The following is a 27,337-nucleotide window of genomic DNA, read 5'->3' on the forward strand; positions in this document are numbered from 1 at the left end:
AAAGGAAAGGTGAGGGTTTCAAAGCATATTCGTGGGTTTCAAGAAGGTTTCCACTTGAAGGAGAGAAAGAGGAGAAATCACAATCCTCTTCTTTTGAAAGAAACTTTGGGGATGTGATTTGAAGAGGGACCTTCCACTTGATATACGGAGGGCTATTCTTCAAAGCGATGTTTTAAAAGGTGAAGGCTTACGCGAGGCGTTTTACCCTCCGCGAGGCGAGACGCAAGCCTTAAGGTGTTGAGGCATAAGTATTTTGGGATTATATATTTTTAACTAATTAATAAATAAAATTAATTTATATGTAGTAAAAAAATAATAAATATTTTAGAATAATGGAGGAAAAAATATAATTTTTAAATATCATATAGGCCAAAACATTACAAATGGTTCCCATTAATTTTTAAATTTAAAATTTAAAAAGCTTAAGCGCCTTTTAAAACATTGGTTTTTACTATAAAAGAGGGGCCCAAAATTTTTACATTAAGCCCAAAATTTTGAAATTTGGGGCAAAATAGCTCCCAGCTCTGTTCGACAGCTTCGATTTCCCTTCGGAGATGGATGAGAAGCTTGGACGAATCGTTGGAGGCAATCTTCGAGTAGTCAGAGAGGGAGAAGAAGCTTCGTTGAGAGAGGAATAGTTGAGAGAGCAGAAGCTTCATCGAGAGATTTGAAGCTTCATTGAGAGGAATAGTTGAGAGAGGAGAAGACTGGAGGCTTCGAAGAGAGAGTAGGGGAGAAGAAGCTTTGTGGGGGAGAGAGGGAGGATAGTGTTTCAGGTGCATTCTGGATTCTGGCTTTTTAAATATATGTTTTAAACCAAGAATCCCAAAATGCGTATGCCTTTCAGCTGAGGTGTAAAAAGGCGAGCTTTTTTGATTGAGGCGTACACCTTCTCACCTGAGGTGTACGCCTTTGTGGACTTAAGGATTTAAACTTTCGCCTTGGTGCGTTTTAAGCCAAAAGCATCTCAGGGTGCGCCTTAATTATGCCTTTCAAATCATTGCTTCAAAGAGATCAGTGCTCACCGCCAATTAGAAAAATTGGATGCAGCTACTTGATGTGGCTTAATTCTATTTCGGTCAAAAAATCTTAACAACCAATAAGAGTCCTTTTGAGCTTGTTATAGGCTAGTAGCCGCTGTTACATCACATAGTTGACGATCTGTATAGAGGAAAGAGTCTAAAAGCATACATTTTAATTTGTTTTTTACAAGTGATCTAAATACTCTAATCACCACAGAACTATTTTCAGCGAACAACTATACCACTTTTGATATTCCTAAATATGAAAGAGATTAAACTGAGATTTCAATATATATTCAATCACACACTATTGACAATTCTTGCAACAAATTAATATTGATAAGAATATTTCCAGCCACACAAAATAGGTAATACAATAACTTGAATGAATAATTGAACCAATACAAAACGTTTCAGCAGATTAAATCAAACCTATAGTTGTTACCACAACAGAGTTTGATTAATATAAGTATTTAAATCATTCACAAATCAATATGGTACATTCACAACATACACAACATTCACAAATCAATAAACTTGAAAAGTAAAAGAGAAAAGGGAAAGAGTGACGCCAGTATTTTTTACAAGGTTCGGCAACCGTGCCTATGTCCTTGCCTCAAGCAACTTGCTATGAGGATTTCACTAATCCTTCCGTTCAATAGGTGGAGACACCTCTCTCCTTCAGTAGGTGGAGACACCTCTCTCCATTAGTAGGCGGAGACACTTCTCAAGAAAAAACAACTCTCTCGCTTGTCAACGATTCACAATCAAAACCGTCAGTTTACAAGGAAATCAATAACTGATTTTGTACAATGAAAAATTCTCTTAATAGAGCGGATTTGTACACGAATAAACACTATGATACTCTCAAAAATAATATTTGCTGCGAAGCTCAAGGAGATTACCTTAGTTTTTTGGGGTTGAAAGCTTAGAACTTGAAGTATAAACCAGAAAATATTTTCAGCAAAGGGGAATGGCGCTCAGCAGATTTTCAATCGTAAAATCAATGTGTTCTCTTGCCCTAACACAATTAGGGTTAGCCTTTTATAGTTAGGTTTGAATTCTGACCGTTTGTGTAAGTTTTGGAAACATTATCTTTCAAAATCGGAAAGATATCTTGCTGTCCGCGAAAGTTATCGCACGGTTCGGTCAAATGAACTGGTAGTTTGGTTGCTTGGACCAATTAAAATTATGAATTTCAAACTGGCAGTAGCCTTTCGATCGATTGACCTCTGAGTTCGGTCGCCCGAACATGTTTGGTCGACTGAACATGACGTTCCGTCGTCCAAACCAACACTATCTGGAATTTTAACAATGGTAGTAGCCATTCGGTCGATTGAACCATAGGTTTGGTCGCTCGAACTCTCTGATGCTAGACAAGTTTGTTCAGATTCTTGCATTCGGTTGACTAGGCATAAGCCTCAGGTGCCTGAACACCCTAAAATTTAATGTTCTTTATCTTTTTGATTCCAAAACTTATTTTTACCGTTTTGAAATGATATTTGGAGTTTGTAAAAATATTTTCCGAGATTTGAAAAAAGGTATCTTAGTTCAAGTGATTATCTTCAAAACTTCATGACAAACACTAAATTGAGAAGTACTTACATTAGACTTATTAGCTTCATCCAAGCTTTTCTTCAATAGCCATTCTTCATTTACTTGTGTTCTTCATGTCTTTACATTTAAACATTGTTCATTGTGCTTGTAAGCTATAATAGCTGTAAATTACACTTGATAGCACAATTAGATGCCTTAGTTTGTCATTATCAAAACGAGAATAAGCCTTGTTAGGCCAACAATCTCTCCCTTTTTGATGATGACAAACAAAGAGCAAAATGAGGTAGCCTTGACAAGACTCCCCCTCAATAAGCATAAACATAAAAATAATCAATGTAAAAATATTTGTTCAAGCTCAATTGTGATTAAATGCTCTCCTTTTCAAAAAGTTCTTCCCCTTTTTACTTAGAATTCAAAAGATTTTTTCTAATGATTTTTGCATTACGCTCAAAAATATTATTTTGTCATATAAAAAATTTTATTTTGCTTATTATTCTCCCCCTTTGGAAAATGCAAAATACAAAAATATTACAAACATATTATTCATTTTGCTTATTCTCCCCCTTTGGACATCAGCAAAAAGAATTTCAACAAAGATTAAACAATATAGCACAACCAGTCAAATGAACAGCAAAAGCAAATATCTGTTTGCCAACAATCAGCATGCACTTCACAAAAATATGACCATCAGTAGAAAGTCATAATCATCATTCAGCAGATAACATCCATACTTAGTCATTAGATCCAATATAGAACTCATAAATGTTGCTAATAAAACATATATACATTAACATCATTAAGCATACATAAAGAAGTTGTTGTCAACTGAATCATAACAAAAACAAAAACAAGTACCCTTAAATTACAACCAGATACAAAGATTTTCAAAGATCTCAACTAGATGAGCTCTCATCCTACTCCTCATCATCTCTGTCCTCTACTTTGCTCGAGCTTTCCTCTATGGGCGCTTTCTCTCTTGACGAGGAAGCACTTCCTGTTTCTTGGAAAACCAAGATACCAGAGAATGTCATTAGAAGTGAAATGTACTACTTGTACTCTTGCGGTCAATTTTGCACCCGGCATAGTCCGCATTAGAGTAGCTGATTATTTCAAAGGATGTGTCCTATGAATACCATAAACCTAAGTCTGTAGTACCAATCAAATAACGTAAAATCCTTTTAACAACTATTTGGTGTGATTTCTTATGTGAGGCTTGAAATTTAGCACACATGCAAACACTGAACATGATATCTGGTCTACTTGCCGTCAAGTAAAGCAGTCTCCCAATCATAATGGTAGTACTTAATATCTATCGGTTTCGCTTGCTTATCCTTATCAAGATTAGTGGAAGTGCTCATCAGTGTTCCCAATGCCTTGCCACCTTCTATATCAAATTTCTTGAGCAGGCCTTTTATGTACTTAGATTGGTTTATGAATGTGCCATTCTTGGCTTGCTTGATTTGAAGACCTAGAAAATATGTAAGTTCGTCCATAATACTCAACTAAAATTTATCTTGCATGAATGTAGCAAACTCTTTGCATAGATCCTCATTTGTAGGACCAAATATGATATCATCAACATAAATTTGAATGATCTATCTTTCCTCTCGAGAATCCATTTTCTAAAAGAAAGCCGCTCAGTCTTTCTTACCAAGTTCTAGGAGCTTGTTTTAACCTATATAAGGCTTTCGAAAATTTGAATACATGGTTCGGAAAATGGAAATCTTCAAAACCTGGGGGTTGTTCTCATGTACTTCATTTATGAAACCATTTAGAAATGCACTCTTTACATCCATTTGATAGAGTTTGAAGTTTTTGCGGGATGCATAGGCAAATAACATGTGAATGACATCCATTCTGGCTACTGGTGCATAGGTTTCCTCAAAATCAATCCCTTCCTCTTGATTGAAACCTTATGCTACTAGTCTGGCCTTGTTACGGACAACAATGCCATTTTTATCCTTTTTATTCCTATAAACCCATTTAGTCCCAATGAGTGAATGATTATCTGGTCTAGGAACTAACTTCCAAACTTTATTCCTTTCAAATTGATTTAGCTCTTCTTGCATAGCTAACACCCATGAATCATCATTGATTGCATCATTTATGTTCTTAGGTTCCTTTTGTGATAGGATAGCTAAATGATCGCATAGGTTCTCAAGTGAAGAACGAGTTGACACCCCTCGTGATAGTTCACCAATAATTTGGTCCTTAAGGTGGTTCTTCACGAATTTCCATTCTTTTGGAAATTTGTTGACTTCAACTTGATTTTGAGAGTCATTATAAGATGGTTGGTTTAATTTCAATGCTCTCTTCTTTGCTATCATGAATTGCTAAGTCTTCTAAACCTTTTCTTATCTTTGGATCATCATCAATAGAGGTTTTAGAAGAGAATGGGTTGGCTTCATCAAATGCAACATGAATGGATTCTACAATCGTCATCGTTCTTTTGTTGTATACTCTAAAGGCTTTACTGTTTAAAGCATATCCTAGAAAAATTTCTTCATTTGATTTTGCATCAAATTTTCCTAGGTTACCTTTATCGTTCAAAACAAAATATTTACAACCAAAGACATGGAAGTAAGAGATGTTTGGTTTCTTTCCTTTCCAAAGCTTGTAAGGTGTTTTATTCAAGTTTGTCCTAATGGAAACTCTGTTCATGACGTAACAGGCAGTATTTACCGCTTCAGCCCAAAAATATTTGGGTAGGTTATGCTCATTTAGCATAGTCCTAGCCATTTCCTGTAAGGATCTGTTCTTTCTCTCAACAACTCCATTTTGTTGAGGTGTTCGAGGTGCTGAAAAGTTGTGTGAAATACCATTTTCATCACAAAAGTTTTCAACATCTTTATTTCTAAATTCTCCACCTCTATCACTTCGTATGTGTAAAATACCATAACCCTTTTCATTTTGGAGTTTCTTACATAAGTTGGTAAGCATTTTACACACTTCATTTTTGGAGGCTAAGTATAACACCCAGGTGAACCTGGAGTAGTCATCTACTATGATGGATGCATATTGTTTTCCTCCTAAACTTTGTGTTTTAGTAGGGACAAATAGATCTAGATGAATTAATTCCAATGGTCTTCCAGTGGATATTGCTTCTTTTTGAAGCTTGTCTTGGTTTGCTTCCTGAGTTTGCAAGCATCACAAATTTGGTCTTTTATGAATTTAGTATTGGGTAAACCCTTGACTAAATCCTTCCTAACTTAGATAGGAGGTCCATGCTAGCATGTCCTAATCTCATATGCCATCACCAACTAGATTAATTCAAGGCCGTAAAACATTTTACGTCTTGACACACTAAGTTTTCAAAGTTGATGCAATACATGTTTTCACAACGATTTGCAATGAAAAGTATTTCATGTTTTTCTGCATTTTCAACGATACACTTATCCTTTTTAAAGGTTATGTCAAATCCTTTGTCACTAAGTTGACTAATACTAAGAAAGTTATGTTTTAAACCTTCAACTAATAAGACATTCTCAATGATTAAGGAAGGTTCCTTACCGACTTTGCCGATGCCGATAATTTTACCTTTGGCGTTGTCTCTAAAAGTGACGTGTCCACCTTGCTTTAGTGTTAGTGATTTGAACTTGGACTTGTCTCCCGTCATATGCCTTGAGCAGCCACTGTCCAAGTACCACTTGTCTTTTGAAGGGATGGACCTAAAACATACCTACAAAAGGATTCAAGTAATTTTCTTAGGTACCCAAACTTTCTTTGGTCCTTTTAGGTTAGTTTTAGAAGTTTCTTTGACTTTCCACACCTTTTTAGTTTTGACATGCTCTTTTCAAATGGGCAATCAAATTTGATATGACCCTTCTTTTTACATAAGAAACATGTGGTGTGTGTGTGTAAGCATTGTTTAAAGAAGTGCTGGCATAGTTTTTAGATTCTTTAACAAAATAACCGATTTAGAGATTCTTTTTTCTCTTATTTTCTATTCCATTAAAGCCAATGTCTTCCTTGTCTAAAGATATCTTTTGAGAACCAACTAGTTTGTCAAAATTATCTTTTCCTCTTGGGAAGTTATAGATTATTTTAGAATAATCTTCTACCTTGTTTTTCAGACTAGTGATCTTTAAATCTATCTCATTTTCAAAAGTGTCTTGTGATTTCAAGTCCTCTAGTTCTTTTTATAGTTTTTCAGTCTTATTCTCTAGTGCAGCAATGTATGAGTCTTTTTCTTTTTCAACTACGTGATTTGACTCTAATTTCTTCATTAACATTTCATTCTCACTTTTTAGTGTGGTGTTTTGTTTGGACATCCTAACAATGCTTTTATGTAATTTAAATAACTTGATTTGCAATTCAGTATATGATGGCATGCTATCATAGGATTCATTTAAGGAATCATCACTAGAATTAATAAACGAGTTAAGAGTAAGAGTTTACCTCATCGTTTAACACCATAAGGTAGAAGTTTGCCACCTCCTAATATAATATTATATTACAATATATGCGTATCATATTATAGTATGTAGACGTGCATGTATATATGTATATTTATGCATTATAATGAGTAGGGTAAGAAATATTGTATTTTTAGGAATTAGGATTTAATTCCTGAGTAACAGATAGAAATCAAAAAGTAAGCAAAAGGGAGAATCCCATTCCTGTACAAAATAGGAATCGGAATAAGAATACCATAAAGCAAACGCTAGGAATGCGAATCAACTATTCCGATTCCGATTTTTAGAGTTGGTTCTCAATTACCAAACACCACCTTAGTGTAAATGGGGAGTGTATCTTTTCGGACAATTTGATGTTTTGTAGTGTCTAAAATAACATTAACGCTCTTTAGGGGAGGGTGAGTATTCATTAGTTTGGTAAAACTCACCAGTTTTTATTTATTTATTGTGCTTAGCCTACTTGCCTCTCTTGCTAAACACATATTGCTTACAGAGATGTTTGTTTATGAATTTCGTTGCTTCAATGTTTACCACTGCCTTGTCATTTGCTTTCATGAGTTGTTTAGTGAACAAGAGCACTTTAGCTAGTGCCGCATGACCCTTCACAAAGTGTGAAATATTCGGCCCATGACAGCCTTACCCCGCCTTATGGGAGCTTTAGCATTTATGCTGAAGTGTTCAAGCTCCTACTACCCAGTTTCAATCTTTGGTGGTTGTGATACCATTTTACTAGAATAGGTTTCTCCATATGAATCATAATCATGGTCTTAAATTTCCACGAAATTGTTGAAATTTTTTATTTCTGTTACCCTGGCAATCGAAATGGCAATTGATTTTTGTCTTACATAATTTTCATCAAAATCTAAATGAATCATCCAAAATTTATCAAAATTTCAAAATTTTAGCGAAACCTATCGAAAATTTAAATACATAATGAAATTTCCTCGGAATTCAAATGAGAGATTTAGGATTAAAGTGAAATTTCTCTTAATTTATTTATTTTATTTTTATCAAAAAAAATTTATTACGAGGGCTTTTGAAATTATTTAAAAAAATGAACTTACAACAACATTTTATTTAACCATTCATGTCTACATTATCGTTGTTTGTATATTAAATAATATTTAAATGATTTATGAATTTTATTTGTATTAACTAAATATATTTAATGCTTATTATCTTACAAATATGTTTGAGACACATATTATATTACAACTTTTCCATCTCATATGCAACATAGATGTATTTAACTTGTAATATATTAGTCCTAGAAATTACATTATTTGGTTTGTTAACCATTTCTAGAGTTTCACAAAAGAGTTCCATGTTTTACTATTGATTTCCGTTATTTTTTCATATTGAAATCGAAATTGACATCGAAATGGAAATTTCCATACTTTTGGAGCTTCGAAATTTGAGTCGAAATCAAAATTTAAGACCTTCATTGTAATGGAATGATTTGTTTTCTTCAGTTGTTGAAAGGTCTCTTTGTTTCAATTAATTGGGTTCTCCTTTTTCTTTCTCTTGAACTTTTTTCTTCTAATGTGTTAATAATGTTAGGGAGATTTTCATTCTGCATTAAACTTTGCGGCGGTCATGGAAGTTCCAGTCATTTTCATTTGCCGGAATAATGGGTGGGCCATCAGTACCCCTGTATCTGACCAGTTTCGAAGTATTTCCCCCATCCTATTCATTTTCCTATTTTTAGTTTTCCCATTTATAGAATGTTAATATCCAAATATGATTTTGAATTTTTGTTCTTTAATAGGTGATGGTGTCGTTGTTAAAGGCCAAGCTTATGGGGTTCGAAGTATTCGTGTAGATGGTAATGATGCTCTTGCAATGTATCGCGCAGTCCTTGCAGCACGTGAAATAGCTGTTAATGAGCACAAACCTATCTTAATTGAGGTAAAATTTTGCATATTGAATGGAATATTGTTTAATCATGTACACTTCATATGTGGATATTTGACCAATTGATCCAATTCTTTCATTGGCAGGCCCTAACATATCGAGTGGGGCACCACTCCACATCAGATGATTCAACCAAGTACCGCTCAGCTAATGAGATTGAATGGTGGAGAATGTCACGGAATCCTGCAACTAGATTTAGAAAGTGGCTTGAAAGTAATGGTTGGTGGAGTGAAGAGGCTGAGTTGATGCTTCGAAGCAGTGTGAGGAAGCAGGTAAAGCTCCCAGTTTGTGTAAACTATAGAACCTGGGGAAAACAGTTTCAATTTTGTATTTTCATTTTTTCAAATAATATAAACTACCACCTTATTTTTCAGTCTTCCAACATATGTGTAGGAAACTTGGAAGAGTTTTTTTTAAAAAAAATTGTTTTCCAACTTTTATATCCAAACGTTGGAAAACTGAAAAATAAAGTGCCAGTTTTGTACTTATTTTTAGAGAACTGGATATGGAGAAGGAAAACAATCTTCCACAAGCAAATAGGCCCTTATGGCCTGTTTAGTTGTGGTAATTAGTTCCATTTTTCATTTTATCTTGAATTACAAAAATGCCATTCAACATCTTAATAGGAAAGCTTGAAAACAGTAAAAAAATTTCAGCTTTTATATACAAAAGTTGAAAAACTGGAAAATAGGGCGGCCTTTCATAATTTTATGAATAAAATAAAATAAAATTGTTTTCCACAAATAAACAGGCCATTAAAACATTTAAACATGGGAAGGGAAAGGGTGGAAGGACTGAATTATTTCATTTGATGATCAGGATAGACATCATGACTGGTAGTTCAGTAGCTTAGCCTGGATCATTAAACTTCTCATCACTTCTTTCCTTCCCTTCTACCAGAGACAGCACTAATTTCCATATGATATCGCCAGCCATTTTTGAAATTAATAAGCTCTCACAGTTTCACCGTTGATTACACCAAATTGCTTTACGGGTTTGGAATGATCTTGTAAAGGATTGGAAAAAAAGTGTTCTATCGAATTGACAAATTCAGTTATTCGGAGTACTTACATTCACTTTAAATAATTCATATTAAAAAGTCAGTGACACCGCATTCTGGATGTAACTTGAATGTTTTCCTTATAGGAATTTCCAAGATTATTACATTCCCAACCTCATTTGCCCTTCAATGAAAGTGTTCATTTTTCCATCATTTTTGGAGAAACGTATAGCAATATGCATAATATGTTGAAGAAATTATTATAGAATGAGAGACTTCTATGTTGCATGTACTGATCTTATATCCGAGAATTGCAAGGCGTATAATATCACCCACTTTGCCCATAAGGCCACTACATATCATTCTGGCTGGCAGTGGAGGAGGTTTATCTTCAGCTGAAATTGTAGCAAAATATGCTCTGTCAAAACTCATTTTGAAATAATCTCTGTATTGTCTTTTGTGCCTATAATCTTCTTAAAACATCTCCAACTGATGCCACTTTTGCTACAGTTATTGCATGCAATTCAAGCTGCAGAGAAGATGGAGAAAGCTTCAATTGCCGAACTTTTTACAGATGTTTATGATATTCCCCCGTTCAACCTCCATGAGCAGGAGACATTGCTGAGGGAGTCCATCAACAGACACCCACAAGATTATCCCCTCAATGTCCCTGTTTAGATCAGCATAACGTTTCTCACATGATGCTCGAAATTGAACTCTCTTGTAGCGCAACATGCATTGGCCAGTCAAATGTACAGAATAAAGTCGTGCAGTTAGCATCTGTGGTCATAGCAATAGAAGATCTGATTCTGATATTTTTCATTTGAAACTGGATGTTTTTTCGTGAAAAAAAAAAGAAAAACCCATATGATTATTTTGATTCACAAAATTAGCTGCCTTATCCGTGTGACTACTTGCCCCAACTGCAAGTAGTGAAAAAAATTCCTGTGAAGGTTGTATTCTGTTGGGCTTTGGTGAAGGACTTCGGGTTGATGTTGGCTCCATAGTCCAACAGATATTCTGCCGCAGGAGGGGTAGCTTAGAAATCATTTTGTCCCAATTAATGGCGCCATTGATAAAACGCAATGCCAAATCCTAGCAGCCAAAGATAATATTGTAAACTCCTATGTCATGCTACTAGTAAAGACATGGACAATATTCCTCTTGAATCTAATGTTTGCTTACAGGGTGGAAATTCAGGGAAGGTCCTATTTTGGAGTTGAGGGGGCAACCATTGTTTACAGAAAAAAAAAAAAAGGAAAGGAAAGAAAGCAAACCATATTATCCCATATTTCAGTATTTCCTCTGCTTCTATTTACCTTCCTCTGCACCTTTTTGTGTTCCCTTCACTTTTTAACTGAAACACAATGCAAGAGTGAAACACGAGACAAAAGATGCGGTCAAAGTTTTTGTGAAGCAGAAAGAAGACACTGCCATGAACTTCAGCCCCCATTCACTAAACATGGAAGCCTCATTTGCCCTTCAGTAAACATTGACCGATTGAAGTCTCCATCTGCCTCCGGATGTTAGTGGAATATTGCCTCATGGATTGAACTACTGGAGCTAAAATCCAAGGCTGAGTTAGAAGAGGAGAAGATGGGTTAGGTAATATGGTTTTTAACCAGTTATCATCGTTAGTTAAGCTGTTAGTTTCCTATTTCTTGTTTCTTGTATTGTATAAATACAACCATATATTCTGTATTTTATAATGTAGAGAAGTATTTTTCAATTCATACAAAAACTTGACATGGTATCAGAGAACACCTTGTTTTCCGCACTATTTCTCAGTTTCAAGAAACTTGAGAGCTATGCTTCCTCTTTCACAATCTCTCCCTGTTCTTTACATTTGTCTTGCCTACGACTTTTGATTTTGTCTGTGCGAATATTTATAGAGGTCTGAAGCCAAACAGAGAAGCTGATGGTTTAGCATTTAATTTTTCTACAAATGAAAAACATTGCTTCACATTGATCTTATATTGAGTTGCCAGCATTGTCCCCAAGTGCATATTGAACTGGTTCTGTCTCTGATTTTCTTTACGAGGAAAGTTTTTTTTATTTTTTTATTTTTTTTTGCAATCTTTCTTTATTTTCTTGCATTTCTTGAAGAAATTTAAGAAATGACTTTTGTTGACGAAAATTTTATTAGTTCTCATACTTCTCATCGCACGATCAATCCTTCGGATGATTCATTTAGTCCATATTACTTGCATCCAAGTGACAATCCTGGTGCATTACTTGTTTTTGAAATCTTCAATGGTGATAACTATATCACATGGAGTCGATCAATCACCATTGCTTTAATAGTCAAAAACAAAGCAACATTCATTGATGGTTCGATTCTTGTTCCTCTTGTTAAATCAGTGTACTCTCCATACTGCTTGGCTGTGTGCCAATAATCTAGTTCTCTCATGGTTAATAAATTCTATTTCTAAGGAAATAAGGAATAATCTTCTTTATGTTATATTTGCTGTTGATCAATTACTCAATGCTCTTTATCATTTCCTGAATATTTTAATTCTTTCAAGTCACTATGGGATGAGTATGTCAATTACAGACCAGTCCCAACTTGCAGCTGTGGAAAGATGGCAACATGCACCTGCAACCTGTTTGATATTTTGCTGGTTAGACAACAAACTGATTGTGTTTTAAAATTTTTGGTTGGCCTAAATGACTCATATGCTCCAATTCGAAGCCAATTGCTTATGGTTTCACCATTACCAAGTATGGCAAAAGTATTTTCTTTACTACTTCAAGAGGAAAATCAAAGACAACTAAACAATGTTGTCAATAATGAAACTCTTGCTTTGATTGCTAAACAAAATACTCAGCCATCTGTTCCTTTGAAATTTTCCAAAGACAAATAGAAAAATCTTCTTTATACTGCACTCATTGTGGATACAATGGACATATAATAGAAAAATGTTTTCATCTTTTTGGTGACCCTCCCGACTGGACTGGACCAAAAGGAAAGAGGAAACCACCCACTGCTCATGCTGCTGTGTCAACATTTGAGGTCTATATTCAACACAGTAACGAGGACCAAAAGTTTTCTTTTACTTCTAAGGAATTCAATAAATTGCTGGCACTTGCAAATTCTACCTCATCTTCAATATCCACCCAAACACCTTCACTTGTTGTCATCATTGTTACTTCTCAATTTTCTAGTAACCCCTCAAATTTTTGCTATTTTGCCTCTTCATCTTTAGAGAATGTATCCTCATGGATTTTGGATACAAGTGCAACAGACCACATGATATGTTCACCACTATTATATTCTTCTCCGCCTAAACAAATCAATGCTTCCATAAATCTGCCAAATGGGAACTCTGTTCCAGCTTCACACATTGGCAACATTTGTCTCTCAAATACACTATCTTTACATGATGTGTTATGTGTTCCTAGTTTTTCATTCAATTTATTATCTGTTTCTAAACTAACAAAGCAATCTAGTATTTGTGCTTCTTTCTTTGACTCCCATTGCCTTTTACAGGACCAATCGACAAAGAAGATGATTGGGATTGCATTTGAGAAACATGAACTGTACCACCTATCTCAAGCTACTTCAAAGGCTACTTCTCACAACCAAACCATGTTTCATTCTTCCTCCTTGGCTTCAGCCATTACCCAAACTCAATTAGATACTTGGCATTACAGACTTGGCCATGTTTCTAATTCAAGATTACCCTTTCTTAGATAGCTGGACTCATCCATATCTTTCAACTTTACAAATGTTTATGATGTATGTCATTTAGCAAAGCAAATAAAGCTTTCATTTCTTGTATCTCAAACCAGTTAAAATAAAAAGTTTGACTTGATTCATTGTGATATATGGGGCCCCTTCAATGTTGTTTCTTATTCTGGTTTCAAATATTTTCTTACTATAGTTGATGACTATACACGTTGCACTTGGGTATACATGCTCAAGATGAAATATGAAGTTCCTTTTATCCTTAAATTTTTTTGCAAAATGGTAGTAACCCAGTTTAGTGTTCCTATCAAAACAGTGAGATTGGATAATGGTCCTAAATTCCTTTTGACTCAATTTTATAATGACAATGGTATTATACATCAAAGAAGTTATGTGGAAACTCCTCAACAAAATGGAGTTGTGGAAAGAAAACATTAACATTTATTAAACACTGTCAAGGCCTTACTGTTTCAGGCAAACATGCATTTAACCTTTTGGAGTGACTGCGTATTAACAGCAGCTCACATCATAAAAAAAAATTACTACTCCTCTTCTCAACAACAAAACATCATTCGAAATGCTATTTGATAAACCACCTAATCTTTCTCACCTTAAAGTGTTTGGTTGTCTTCGTTTTGTATCAATACTCACAACTTATAGACATAAATTTGATCCACGAGCTACCAAATGTCTATTCTTGGGTTATCTTTTTGATATAATAGACTACAAATTAATAGACCTTAATACTAATAAAGTTTTCATCTCAAGAAATGTAGTCTTTTCTGAAAATGTCTTTCCTTTCAAGGCTTTTCCTTCTAATCCTAAAACTCATACTTTCTTATTTCCTCCAACAACTTCTACCTCAGTGTAACATCCCAACTTGGGTCTTCCAGGGACATTGCGTCTCTCCTCCTCCCCCTGTACCAGACAATAGGAGGGGTGAGCCTTATCGGACTAATGACTGGCCCCACAGATAAACGCGTGTCTTTTTTAGTGTGTTTTGTCCTCACTAACACACTTTTAGAGAACTTTCCAGAAGGTCACCAATCCCAAGATTACTCCAAGCCAAGCATGCTTAACCGTGGAGTTCTTATGGGAAGTCTCCCGAAAGAAAGGTGCACCTTGTTGATATGGGTAGTAACATCTAATCCTTTTTAAGCCTTTCTTCCATAGGGTATCATATTCTTCCCCACTTACAGAACGTAACGTTCTCGTTGCGAACCCATATTTCCAAACCCATGCAATGTGAATCTCATCACACTTTCGGCTGGATAATTTCTCTAATACCATTTTGTAACACCCCAACCTGGGTCTGCTAGGGAGCATTGCGTCTCTCCTCCTCCACCAGAACTAGACAACAGAGGGACAAGCCTTATCAGACTAATGACTGGCCCCACAGATCAACACGTACAATTTTTAGTGTGTTTTGTCCTCACTCACACACTTCTTGAGAAAACTTCCTAAAAGGTCATCAATCCCAAGATTACCTCAAGTCAAGCACGCTTAATTGTGAAGTTCTTGTGGGAAGGATCCCGAAAAGAAAGGTGCACGTTGTTAATATGGGTAATAACATCTAATCCTTTTTAAGCCTTTCTTCCATGGAGTATCACACTCAACCTTTATTTTCATTCTTCTGATATTTCCTCTAATCAACATCCACCATCACCTCAACACCTCATCTCATATTAGTATCCTTCACACCATCAACCATCTTTGAACAATGACCCTACCCCAAATATTGTTTTACCACGACTTAGAAAGTCTTCAAGAATTAAACAAAAGCCAAGTTACTTGTAGGATTTTTATTGTGGTACTGCTTCACAGGTTCCAATTGCAACTCCTTCATCTGCTATTGCTGGTTGCTATCCTAATAAAGGTATTTTATATCCCATATCTGATTTTATTTCTACAAACCGATTGTCTTCTTCTCATAAAGCTTTTCTAGTCTCTCTTTCAGTCTCTATAAAACCCAAAACTTACAAATTGGCTACTCAAATTCCTGAATGGCAATTTTTTTTTGGTAAAAGAGGGCGGCACCTCCTAACTTTATTAGAAAAATCCCTCACTTATGGCGGAGGAAAACCATGGTTATAATTTTGAGACTTTGGGACAACAAAAGCAAAATCCAAGACCCTAAAACTAACTTAACCAACATAAACCAAACCAAAAAACCAAACAACGGCAACCAAAAAAACTAAGAAGTTAAACCACTAAAAGTGTAATAACACAAAATATCATGAGCGCAAAGAAGGAAAACCCAACAAGTCCAATCGAATCATTCCCTTGACTTGCTGAGGAAGATCATCTTGACAACTATATGATCGAGAAATACCAGCTTCACCTTATTTGGCAAAGAAATCTGCACTTTTATTCGCCTCCCTGTAAACATGTTCCACTTTGAACTGTATGTCTCTTAATGCTAGCATAAGTTCTTCCCACAAATCCCATAAGATCCAAACCGAGCACTTCCCATAATTTATCCATTGAACCAACAAAGCAGAGTCACATCCAATCTCCACTTGATCAAATCCGAGATCTTTGCACAGATTAATCCCTTAAATAATAGCTTTCAATTCAGCCATGTTATTTGTTCCATAACCCAATAATGAGGAAAAAGCTGCTTTAAATAAACCTTTTTCATCTCTTATCACACCTCCACCACCACAATTCCCTGGGTTACTTTTACAGCTCTCATCCACATTCAATTTAACCCCACCTATCCCAAGTTTACACTATCTGACTACACGAGGAAGACGAACCCCTATATTTTTTACTTGAATATCCAAAGCACGAAGGACTGCAATATCCGTGCAAGAAGCAGGTGCACATTTATTTAACTTGTCTGAAATTGATCTCAGTCAATATTTAATATCAAGCCACACAATTCTCACCGAATCATGAATTGATTCCATCCTGGCTCTACATCGACGAGTCCAGAGTCTCCAGATGATGAGACTAGGTATAAGACTTACCAAAATGCCTAACTGTGAGGCCCGTCTTGCACAACTAAACCAGACCTTAACTCTGCCTTTCCAAGTACTCGTTGCCATACAACTAACACCCAACGTCATTGCTGCTTTTTTCCATACCTCCTAAGCAAAAGATTTGGTGCAAAACACATGGTCTAGAGATTTAATCTTGGCATTTGAACAACAATTACATTGAGAGGCCATCTGGACACCTACTTCTTTAATACGAGTATCAACCGTAAGACAAGCAAACCAAGACTTCCACATACAAATTGATACCCTTTTTGGCAACATAGGATGCCAGATCCATTTTGTAACTGAAAATTCCTCTTTATGCTCCCTTATAATTTCCCAAGCACTTGTCGTGGTGAATTTCCCATCTGTTGAAGGTTTCCAAATTACTGTATCTGGACCCTCCTTGCAAGAAATAACAGAGTTCATTACTTCCTCAACCTAATCTTCACCCAACAGATCCACTAATAAATCAACATTTCACCCATCTCTATCCCAACAATCTCGAGTTCGAAGCTTATGGTTACTGATTTCCTGAACCTTAGCACAAAGGGGGTCAAAGGCTAACCAATGATCAAACCATAAAGAAGCCAACCCTTCTTTAATTCGAACACGGACATGCTCTAAAACTTCAGGAATCACATGAACAATCGATCTCCAAAATCTAGTTCCTTTCTCTAGTTTCATTTCTCTTAAGTGGTGTTTCTTATACAAATACTTGGCTTTAAAGAATTGAGTCCACATATTATCCATAGTTAACAATCTCCACACAAACTTCATATGCAATGATTTTTTTACCTTTGCCAAATCCCTAACACCCAAACCACCCTCACAAACAGGCTTACATTTATTAGACCAGGAACACCAATTCCTTTTTCTTTTGTCATTTACTCCACTCCAAAAAAATTTCGATAACATAGAATTTATCTTTTTGAAGACAGTAGTAGGAATGTCCAATAATGCCAATTGATGAACCACCATTGATGATAATACATGCTTAATTAAAATTAGGCGGCCCCCTTGAGATAAAAGTTTAAATTTCTAACCCGCTATCTTTTTCCTCAATTTATCAACTAGGGGCTCTAAAATACGGTCCGTAAGACGACCCGATACCAAAGGAACACCCAAATATGTAGCAGGAAAACCTCCTTCCGCAAAGCCAGTCGTCCTTAACAGAGATATCTTCCGAGCAAAAACAATTCTTTTGGATAAAAAAATAGTTGACTTTTCTTATTTATCAATTGACCAAACCAATCCTCATACTTCTTCAAAGTCTTAATAAGCATTCGAATGGAACTTCTCTTGCCATTGGCAAAAATAAGAATGTCATCCGCATAGAGAAGGTGAGATACCAAAGGCGCCCCACGAGGATGATAGTAAGCCCCTATCTTATTCTCCATAAAATTTTTCTTTAGAAGTCGAGAGAGAACTTCCTGTAAAATAATAAATAGATAAGGAGATAAAGGATATCTCCTCGGCGAAGCCCTCGAGAAGGTTTAAAGAAACCTTTATAAGTGCCATTCATTATAATGGAGAACCAAGGAGAGGAAACACATTCCGCCACTAAACCACAAAATCTTTGTGAGAAACCAAAGCTTTCCAGATGCAAGTTTAAAAAAATTGCAATTGACCCTATCATATGCCTTAGCCATGTCCACTTTGATCATTACATTTCCACCATTAGACTTCTTATGCAGAGAATGAACCATTTCTTGTGCCAAATAAACTAAATGCCTTAGAATTAAATAATACTTGGGAACTTGTTACTCTTCCTAAGGATAAACAAACCATTGGTTGTAAGTGGGTTTTCGAATCGAGTATAAGGAAGATGGAACTATTGAGAGGCATAAATCTAGATTAGTAGCTAAAGGCTACACTCAACAAGAAGGATTGGATTTTTTTGACACTTTTTCTCCTGTAGCAAAGATAACTTCCATTCGGCTACTGCTTGCTATAACTGTTGTTAAGCATTGGCATCTTCACCAGTTGGATGTTAATAATGTATTCTTACATGGTGACTTGCATGAAGAAGTTTATGTGGATTTGCCCTCTAGTTTGGTTGTCAAAGGACAAAATAAAGTTTGTAAACTTTTGAAGAGTTTATATGGTTTAAAGCAAGCTTCTAGGCAATGGTTTGCAAAACTATCCACAACATTACTTGCTTATGGTTTTACTCAAGGTAGCTCTGATTGTTCTTTGCTTATCAAGAAATCTAAATCATTTTTCATAACCTTACTAGTCTATGTAGATGATATTTTTTTGGCCAGTGATAGTTTACTTGAAATATAGCTGCTTAAGTCTTTTCTACATGACAAGTTTACCATTAAAGATTTGGGGGAACTTAAATATTTTCTTGGCTTGGAGATTGCAAGATCCAAAACTAGTATATCACTTTGTCAAAGGAAGTTTATTCTCGATATACTTGAACAAACTAGAATTCTTGGTGCACATCCTGCAGCTTTTCCAATGGATTCGAACTTAAAACTCACTGCTTTTGATTCTGATTTGTGTGAGGATCCTTCAGCTTATAGAAGACTGATTGAGAAATTGTTATATTTAACATTAACTCGACCTGATCTTGCATTTTCAGTCCAAGTTCTCAGTCAGTTTTTGGCCAAACCAGCTGTGAGTCATTTCCAAGCTGCCATTTGAGTTCTCAGGTATCTAAAGGCAACTCCTGGTCAAGGCTTGTTCTTTCCAGCTTCATTAGAACTGCAACTCAAAACTTTCTCTGATACTGATTGGGTAGGATGTATTGACACTCGAAGAAGTGTCATTGGATTTGCTGTCTTCTTAGGTGATTCCTTAATTTCTTGGAAGAGTAAAAAGCAAGCAACCATCAGCAGATCCCTGCTAAAGTAGAATACAGGGCCCTTGCCTCAACAACTTGTGAAATTCAATGACTTCTTTATGCACTAAAAGATTTGCATATTCCCCATCAGCAACCAGCTTTGGTTTACACCGATAGTAAATCAGCATTGTCCATTGCTACCAATCCAGTCCAATATGAGAGAACCAAGCATATACAGATAAACTGTCATCTCATTAGAGAAAAACTACAACAAAATATCATAAAGTTGTTTTATGTTCCTGCACGATTGCAAGTAGCAGACATTTTCACTAAGCCTCTCGGTTCTCTTCCATTTCATCATAGTCTTTGCAAGATGAACATTCAAAATATACATGTTCATCTTGAGGGGGGTGTTGGAATATTGCCTCATGGATTGAACAATTGGAGCTAAAATCCAAGGTTAAGTTCGAAGAGGAGAAGATGAGTTAGTTAATATGGTTTTTAATCAATTATCATAGTTAGTTAAGCTGTTAGTTTTCTATTTCTTGAAATGTAGAGAAATATTTTTCAATTCATACAAAAACTTGACAGATGTGATATTTTGTTATTATTATTATTATTATTATTATTATTATTATTATTATTATTATTATTATTATTATTCAGCTAAGCTCCTCCGGATGCAAGGCATTGGCACAGAAACATATGGATGGATGGTGATTTTTTCATGCATTAGTACCATTGTTTAGCTTGATCACATGGATGGTCCACTAATATATGTCATTTATTCAATGATATAAGCCACATTTATTAGAAAGTTCACATGAAGATATTTGTTCAATCTATTAATGCTAACATATGGAAAAATATTAAGAATGTGCCTTATATTCCTTACAAGGCTATAAATGGAGCCTGCTATGAAATAAAAATGAATATGATGCTAAAAAAACTCTCCTTATTGCTAAGTCAATGAAGCTTTAGATTCAAATGAGTTCAATAGAGTTTTTAGTTGTAAATCAATAAAAGAAATCTAGAAAAGACTAGACAATTGTCCACGAAGTACTATTCGAGTGAGAAAATAAAAAGTAATTTATTGATGATTGAACTTGAAACATGTTGTGTGGAAGAGTTTGAAAGTCAAATGTTAAAAGTTGAAAATGAAAAAGAATCGTGTTAAAGAAAATTGAGATTTTTTATTATGGAAAGAGTGAGCTACATAGTCAAGTGATGATTTAATTGAAACTCTTGAAAAATTTATAAATGGTCAAGATATACTAAATGTTCTTTTTGAAAATAAAAGGTGCTCTTTTGAAAAGAGTGGTGTTGGCTATGAATGAAGATCAAAGTAGAATGATATAAAAAATTTCTTTGAAAGAACACGTTAATACACTTCACCTTTTATTAGATGTTATTTTCATAACAAAAGAGATTATCTTGAAAGAAATTATTTTACAAAAAAAAAAAAAAAGGAAACAAGATCTTCTCAAAATATAACAAAATAAGGTAAGTATGTCTTAAGAATAAATAGAATGATCATACTAGTCTTTATGAACCCAACAATTCTTAGGTCCAAAACTCAAAGAAATAAATTTGTTTCATGTAGGTGAAGAAATCAAAGAAAGAAGATAAATGATATTTTGACAGTGCATGCTGAAGACATAAAATTGGAGCCCCAACTTATGAACTTCAGGCATGTTGGTTATATATATATAGTGAATCAATTGTATTTTTGTTGTTTTTCTTTGCCATCTTTGTTCTTTTATTGCTTCTGTTTGAACTGAATTATTCATCACCATTTTCTCAATCAATAAAAGTTTTAATTCTCACATAAACAACCCTGAATTATTCATCACCATTTTCTCTCAACAAATAGGTTGGATTTACAAATTACTTGTTTTGTTTGGCAAGCTATGGCTATTAGAACTTATGGGGAAATTATAAAGTTGGTGAGCTGACGATCACATGCTCAATGTATCCCATTGATCTTCTCTAAAATCTCTCACTGACAACTGCTTAAAACTAATGGGGATACTCGTATCTGGATGAAAGGCCCTAATCATGGATTAATTACGGCCTAATTAGCATAATTATATATCACCTCATGCATGGACCAGCACAGATATTTCAGCAGGGGTGCGATGAGTCCTGTTTGCCAGTGCGGCATTTCAGGGAGAGCATCAAGAGAAGCTGAAAAGGTGGCTGTCAATGGGCCACGCATGCATCATGGGGATCATATATATATATATATATATATATATATATATATATATATATAGAGACACACACACACACACACAAACACAAGAAGCCAATAGGTGAATGGTTGAGATTTGAAGAATGTGCAGTCCAAGTCAAGTGTTGAAGGAAATCCAAACGTCAGGTGAGGTGAGGTGAGTCTCTTCAGCTAAAAAAATAATAAAACAAGAGAGCATGTGAGCGGGTCTGGACTTCAACCCACTTATTAATTAATTGTTTTTATAAAGGAAACCCTGTATTTGGTAGGAATCGAGAAGCGAAATGCAATTGCGAGCCAACCCTCCCTCCCCGGGATAAAACAAAATGTGCAGGCATTAATTTTACTGCGGGGAGGTGCCCATTTGGGTTGGTATTTTGGAGTTTAATTATATTAACCCTTTTTACAACGTTGCCTTTTTTAATATTGATTTTGTGAAGAACAATGTTGTTTGTTGGCACTCAGTTAGGTCTTTAATTTCTTTTTTTTTTTTCTGTCCCTTTTCGGAGTGGCAGACATGGCAGTCATAGTCTCATAGAGAACCCACTCAAACCCATGCACTCTTTGGCATCATACTGCTTCAAAGTTATGTTAATAACAAATGCAGTCTCTTTATTGTGGGTGTCATCACCAATATGTATATATATATATATTAATCAAAATCAAGTCGAAAATTGATTAGTGCTCAAAATGATGAATTCCTAATCAGTGGTGCGTGCGTGCACATCACTGAAACGTATTCATATCTAGAAATATTTTAAATTAAATTATCTTAAATATCATCCTAGAGTCACCTTCACAAGTAAGAAATATGATCTGTAGGTATTTGATGTGAATATTTAGATTTTCCCGTTAAAAAAGATGAACAATTTCATTCAAAAGAAATGAGTGATGCAAAAATGATTAATTATATTTCCATGAAAACCTAAAATTATCTAAAGTAAACATGAGCTTTAAATAGCTTTGTAGGTATGTTTCAAAATTTTCACTTTCAAACCTATTAATATCAAAAGTTGTCTCATACGAGTTGGTATTAGCTAAGCACTTCAATGGCCTTTAAAAATTACCTCTACTTTTAAAAATCGCCTCAATAGCTAAGCAGAAGGTCTTCCATCAACTGTTCACTAATGAAAAAATTTCAAGTAAAATTTCCTTGCTCTCTGGAGCAAATAAAGTAGAGATGAGATGGTGCCGGCGTCCAGAAAAGATTAAAATATAGTCAAACATTTAGCCACTATATGCACATTAGGGAAGAAAATAGAAGACCTACAACTACAGTATAACATAAGACAAACAAAAGCAGTCAAACAAATGACCTTTTTTACTAAATACTGATGCAGTTGAACTAGACAGCACAGCTACAGTTAAAAAATACACTTATTTTAGTGTTAAAGAAGGTGCAAGAGAAAGGATCCCTACAATGGTCGCAAGTAGCTAGTAACATCCCATTTGTTAATTTGGAATAGTAATTAATTGGAGTTTTAAATTAGGATTACGAGGTGCACCTTTTCTCTTCAAATGAGAAGAAATCAAGGGAGGATTTTCTGGAGATATGCTTCTAATTAACCAGTAGCTATAGCGAGGCCAGTTGAATAAAAAAAGAATTTGAGAGAAAAAAAAAACACTGAGGAAGCAAGCAATGCTGTGATGGCAAAGATGGTCTCAATCTTTGATGGGAAAAGCCAAAATTGCACTTCTACTGATTGCATGTATGAGGTAAATACAAAAAATATTTGTTTTTCCTAATTTTTAAACTTTGTACGAGGTAATATTCAGAAGCATGGATTTTGATATTTGAATTTGGGTTTGTCCATTTAGAAGAAATTCTATACATATTTTACATAAATTAAAATATGAGCTGAAAATCTCGAAAAATTATGAAATGATGTATTCCAACTTTTCTATATATATAAAATTGAAAAATTAAAAAATAAGGTGAGATCTTTGTAATTATTTGAAATTTAGAAATGAAAAATAAAACTATTTTCATAAGTAAATAGTGCCAAAATTATTTATTATTGTACATTTATTTCATACAAATATTGTAAAAATAATAATAATAATAATAATAATTTTATGAAAAATGAAAACTGTACAATTTTCAAAACTAAAATGGGTCTTAAGGCCGGAATTCTCACATTTGTTTTAAGATTGAATCAGGTTTAGGCACGTCCTAACAATTAGAATTAAAGACTTGTAGGAGTTTTCAGTTGGAATTTTAGGAAGAATAAGAAACAATTAAGGGGGTGTGGAAGAGAGATGCATGGCTATAGCTAATTAATTTCCTCCAGCAACAGCAAGCAACCAAAACTGCAAGAAACTGATCAAAGGGCATACTATATACAGAAGAAATGGGTTAATGCAGTGGGGAGATCAGATGGAGTGACTGCAGGTGAATTGAATAGAATATGAAGGTGCAGCTTTTGGCTTTAAATGAGAGGAAATCGATAAAAGATCGAGCGGAGATATGCCCCCAACAACCAGGGACCAGCCCATATATGCTAGGTGTCTCATTGCCTTTCTATATTCCAATTTAGTTATAAAAATCAAAACACCTGGCTGATCGAATGCCCACGTAGCAATTACTGCCCTTATGGTCTCCATATATCCATCCTCCTCCCACGCTCATATGCAAAGCATGGGGGGAGCGGTGCAAGAGAATTGACATCAACAGTTTGTTTTTGTTGATGCTGCGTGCAAGCCTCCTTTATATTCCCAAGGGGTTCATCAGCCGGCTAGTGATGAGGTCAGTTTTCCACTGCTACTTGCTTTCTCTACAGTGAAAATTAGAGTGACTTTGATTTTGTCCTTTCAACATAGATAAACAATTAGAAAGCACTATATATATATATATATATATATATATATATATAGGTTTACACATGCATGCATCGAAATTTGTGTCACAGAAACAAAACGATTCCATGAATTCGTAAGTTTAATTGCTGAGAAAATGAAATGAATGAAAACTCCTAGCTAAGTAGCTTGAGCAGAATGGAAGAAAAAAGAAATCTAGTTTTGGGTGCATGCTTGGAGGCCACATTCCAAACTTTTTGTTTCTTCCCATCCATTTTGTCTACAACCAACAGCTAGCTAGAGGGCTAGAGAGCCAGCAAACTGGGAACCAACACAGAAGCAGAGCTTAATAATTTTATGGAATGAAAAATACATACACACACACACACACACACACATATATATATATATAGTTCAAAGATGGATATGGATGGATGGATGTTGATGTGGTTGCAATGCATGATTTTGACAATGCATAGTGAAGTATGTCTATATGACATTTATATGACAGTAATGGGCTAGCTAGCTTTCACAGTTTTACTGTCCTCCTCCTTGACAATTACATGTAAATTCTGAAATCACAAATACAAACTGGATGTCCAAGAGCATGAGAGCTCACATTTCTCTCTCTAAATTCTGCTATTCATCACAACGTGACAATAACAAATTAAAACCAAGACAGAAGGCAGGGCACATGAATCTTAGCTTGTCAGAGAACACATCCTAGTTTGACAGTTGTGTTCCAAATTTTAGTTTTTAACCTTTTAAAGTTGGAAAGAGCATGAGATAGGATATCCCTTAGAGAAAGACTAACAAATTTTACAAGGCGATAATTTTTTATAAGGCAAAAGATATTCACTTTTTCAGTGGTTTGAAAAAAAGATATGAACCTTCCATCAAGTTTCAAAAATTTCATTGACCTCTCTTAAGGTTTGGTAAAAAGATATTTACCTTTCTTAAGATTTCAAAAATTTCAGAAACCTCTCCTAAGATTTCAAAAATGTTACAAATCTCTCCTGAAATTTGGCAAAAATATACAAACTTTTTCCTTAAATGTTTTGCCTTTTTGCAAAATACAACGAGATGTTTGTATCTTTTCGGCATACCTTAGGAGAGGTTCTTGAAATTCTTAAAACTTTAGGGGAGGTTAATGAATTTTTTGAAATCTCATGGGTGGTTCATATCTTTTCGTCAAACCTCTGAAAAAGTGAATATCTTTTGCCTTACTTGTAAATCTCATAAATTACTTTTGAGGTTTGACAGGAAAAATATAAATTCCACCTGATAGTTTTAAAAATCTTAAGGATCTCTCCTAATATTTGATTTTGGGACACTTACAATTTCCGCATCACTTTATAGGGGGAAGGTCAATATCATTTAATAAATTAATTGTATATAATGCTAGGGCAGATTCTTAATATTTTTAAAACTATTAAGTCGAATTTATATTTTTCTGCCAAACCTCAAAAGCGATTTATGAAATTTTATAAACTTAGGAGATTTTGGGCGCATATCTCTTTGACAAACCTAAAAAATATTGCTTTTAATTGCCCTAATAAGTATTATTTCTTTTCCCCATATTGCCATCCCATTTGTCTAGCTGAGCTACATTTGCATGCTTCCAAATGCTTTATATTAATGGAAAGCAACAAACAGAAAAAATAAAAAATTATATTAAGAACAAAGTGACAGGGAGTTCTAACAACCCTTTTAATGCATTTTTCAATTTATATGATGACCTTTTTTTTTTTTTTTTTTTCTTTAATTGAGTTTTGCTAAACTGACAGTCAAGGGAGTAAAATGTCATATTGATTTGTCTACCTAAGTTCAATGACTACAAAAGAGTAAATTACCAATGATCAAAGTGCATATTTACTTATTATGTTTTAAGGAAGAAAAAATTTAAAGAGATGCCAATATTTAATTGTAAGGCATAGTTGGACTCTTTCTCTAAGTTCTTATATAAATATTATTTTTTAAGAAAACATTTTTAAAATTTTTTTATATAATTAAAAATATTTTAAATAACAAAACCATAAGTACTAGAGTACTATATCGATGGGGGAAATAATTTATCAAATATTATATGCTAGCATAATAATAACTATACCTTCATTTTTCACTTAAAAGTATTAGAACAGATTTACATTAAACAAAAAAAATAAAAATAAAAATGCAACATACAATTAGGGGGAAGACCTGAAAAAATGAATTTGTTAAGCTCGATTTAGTAGCAAGCTAAATCTTGATAGCTGGTGAGGAATTACATAGGCTAAAAAAGAAACTTTCTGAAAGCCATGATAATAATATAATAGGGTTATCACAAGAGGTAAATCATCCCGATAAATATCTCATAGATTATAAACTATATATATATATATATATATATAGAGAGAGAGAGAGAGAGAGAGAGAGAGAGAGAGAGAGAGAGAGAGAGAGAGAGAGAGAGCATTTCGAATAATAATTCAACAAGGAAGTAGGTTTTGATATAGACAAGCAAATAAATATATGAATTAATAAATAACACTTGCACAAAGATAGAATTAAAAATGTACACTAATCTTGCAAATTAGATACTCATTCTTTTTTTCTTTTAAAAAAAAAAAAAAGCATATCGTAGCTCCTACAATGTGATAATTAAATGCGAAATTACTTTATTTCCATTGCCTCAATCATATATAATTCTTGTACCATTAAACTAAGGTCTTATCTTAGAGTAGTCCCGTAAATTTATGAAAGGTTTTCCCAATAATGGATAGAGAAATATGGGCAGGCAGGGCAGGGCAGGGCATCCACTATAGTAGGACAAAAATTAAAGTAACTTTAGTAGGAACATTTAAAAAATAATAAAAAAAGAAGCTGGTTTTGAAAATAACCTATCCATAAACTTCTTGTATATGTGGGAGAAAGGGGAACAAAAAAAGAAGAAGAAAAAATTTA

The 27,337-nt window shown here is 34.5% G+C and overlaps 1 protein-coding gene across 2 annotated transcripts in view; it reads left to right on the forward strand.

Moving 5' to 3' along the window:
• LOC131164956 (2-oxoisovalerate dehydrogenase subunit alpha 2, mitochondrial) overlaps positions 1 to 10,797 on the forward strand; it is a 33,976-nt gene extending 23,179 nt beyond the window's left edge. For both annotated transcript variants that reach the window (XM_058122524.1, XM_058122530.1), the window contains exons 6-9: positions 8,555 to 8,666; positions 8,763 to 8,902; positions 8,995 to 9,180; positions 10,419 to 10,797. In XM_058122524.1, the coding sequence (XP_057978507.1) occupies positions 8,555 to 8,666; positions 8,763 to 8,902; positions 8,995 to 9,180; positions 10,419 to 10,586 (606 nt within the window). In that variant the 3' untranslated portion in view covers positions 10,587 to 10,797. The remainder of the gene's footprint in view (positions 1 to 8,554; positions 8,667 to 8,762; positions 8,903 to 8,994; positions 9,181 to 10,418) is intronic.
• Positions 10,798 to 27,337: the final 16,540 nt, after the last annotated feature.

The sequence above is a fragment of the Malania oleifera genome, chromosome 1 (assembly GCF_029873635.1).
Source record: "Malania oleifera isolate guangnan ecotype guangnan chromosome 1, ASM2987363v1, whole genome shotgun sequence".
NCBI classification, from domain to species: domain Eukaryota; kingdom Viridiplantae; phylum Streptophyta; class Magnoliopsida; order Santalales; family Ximeniaceae; genus Malania; species Malania oleifera.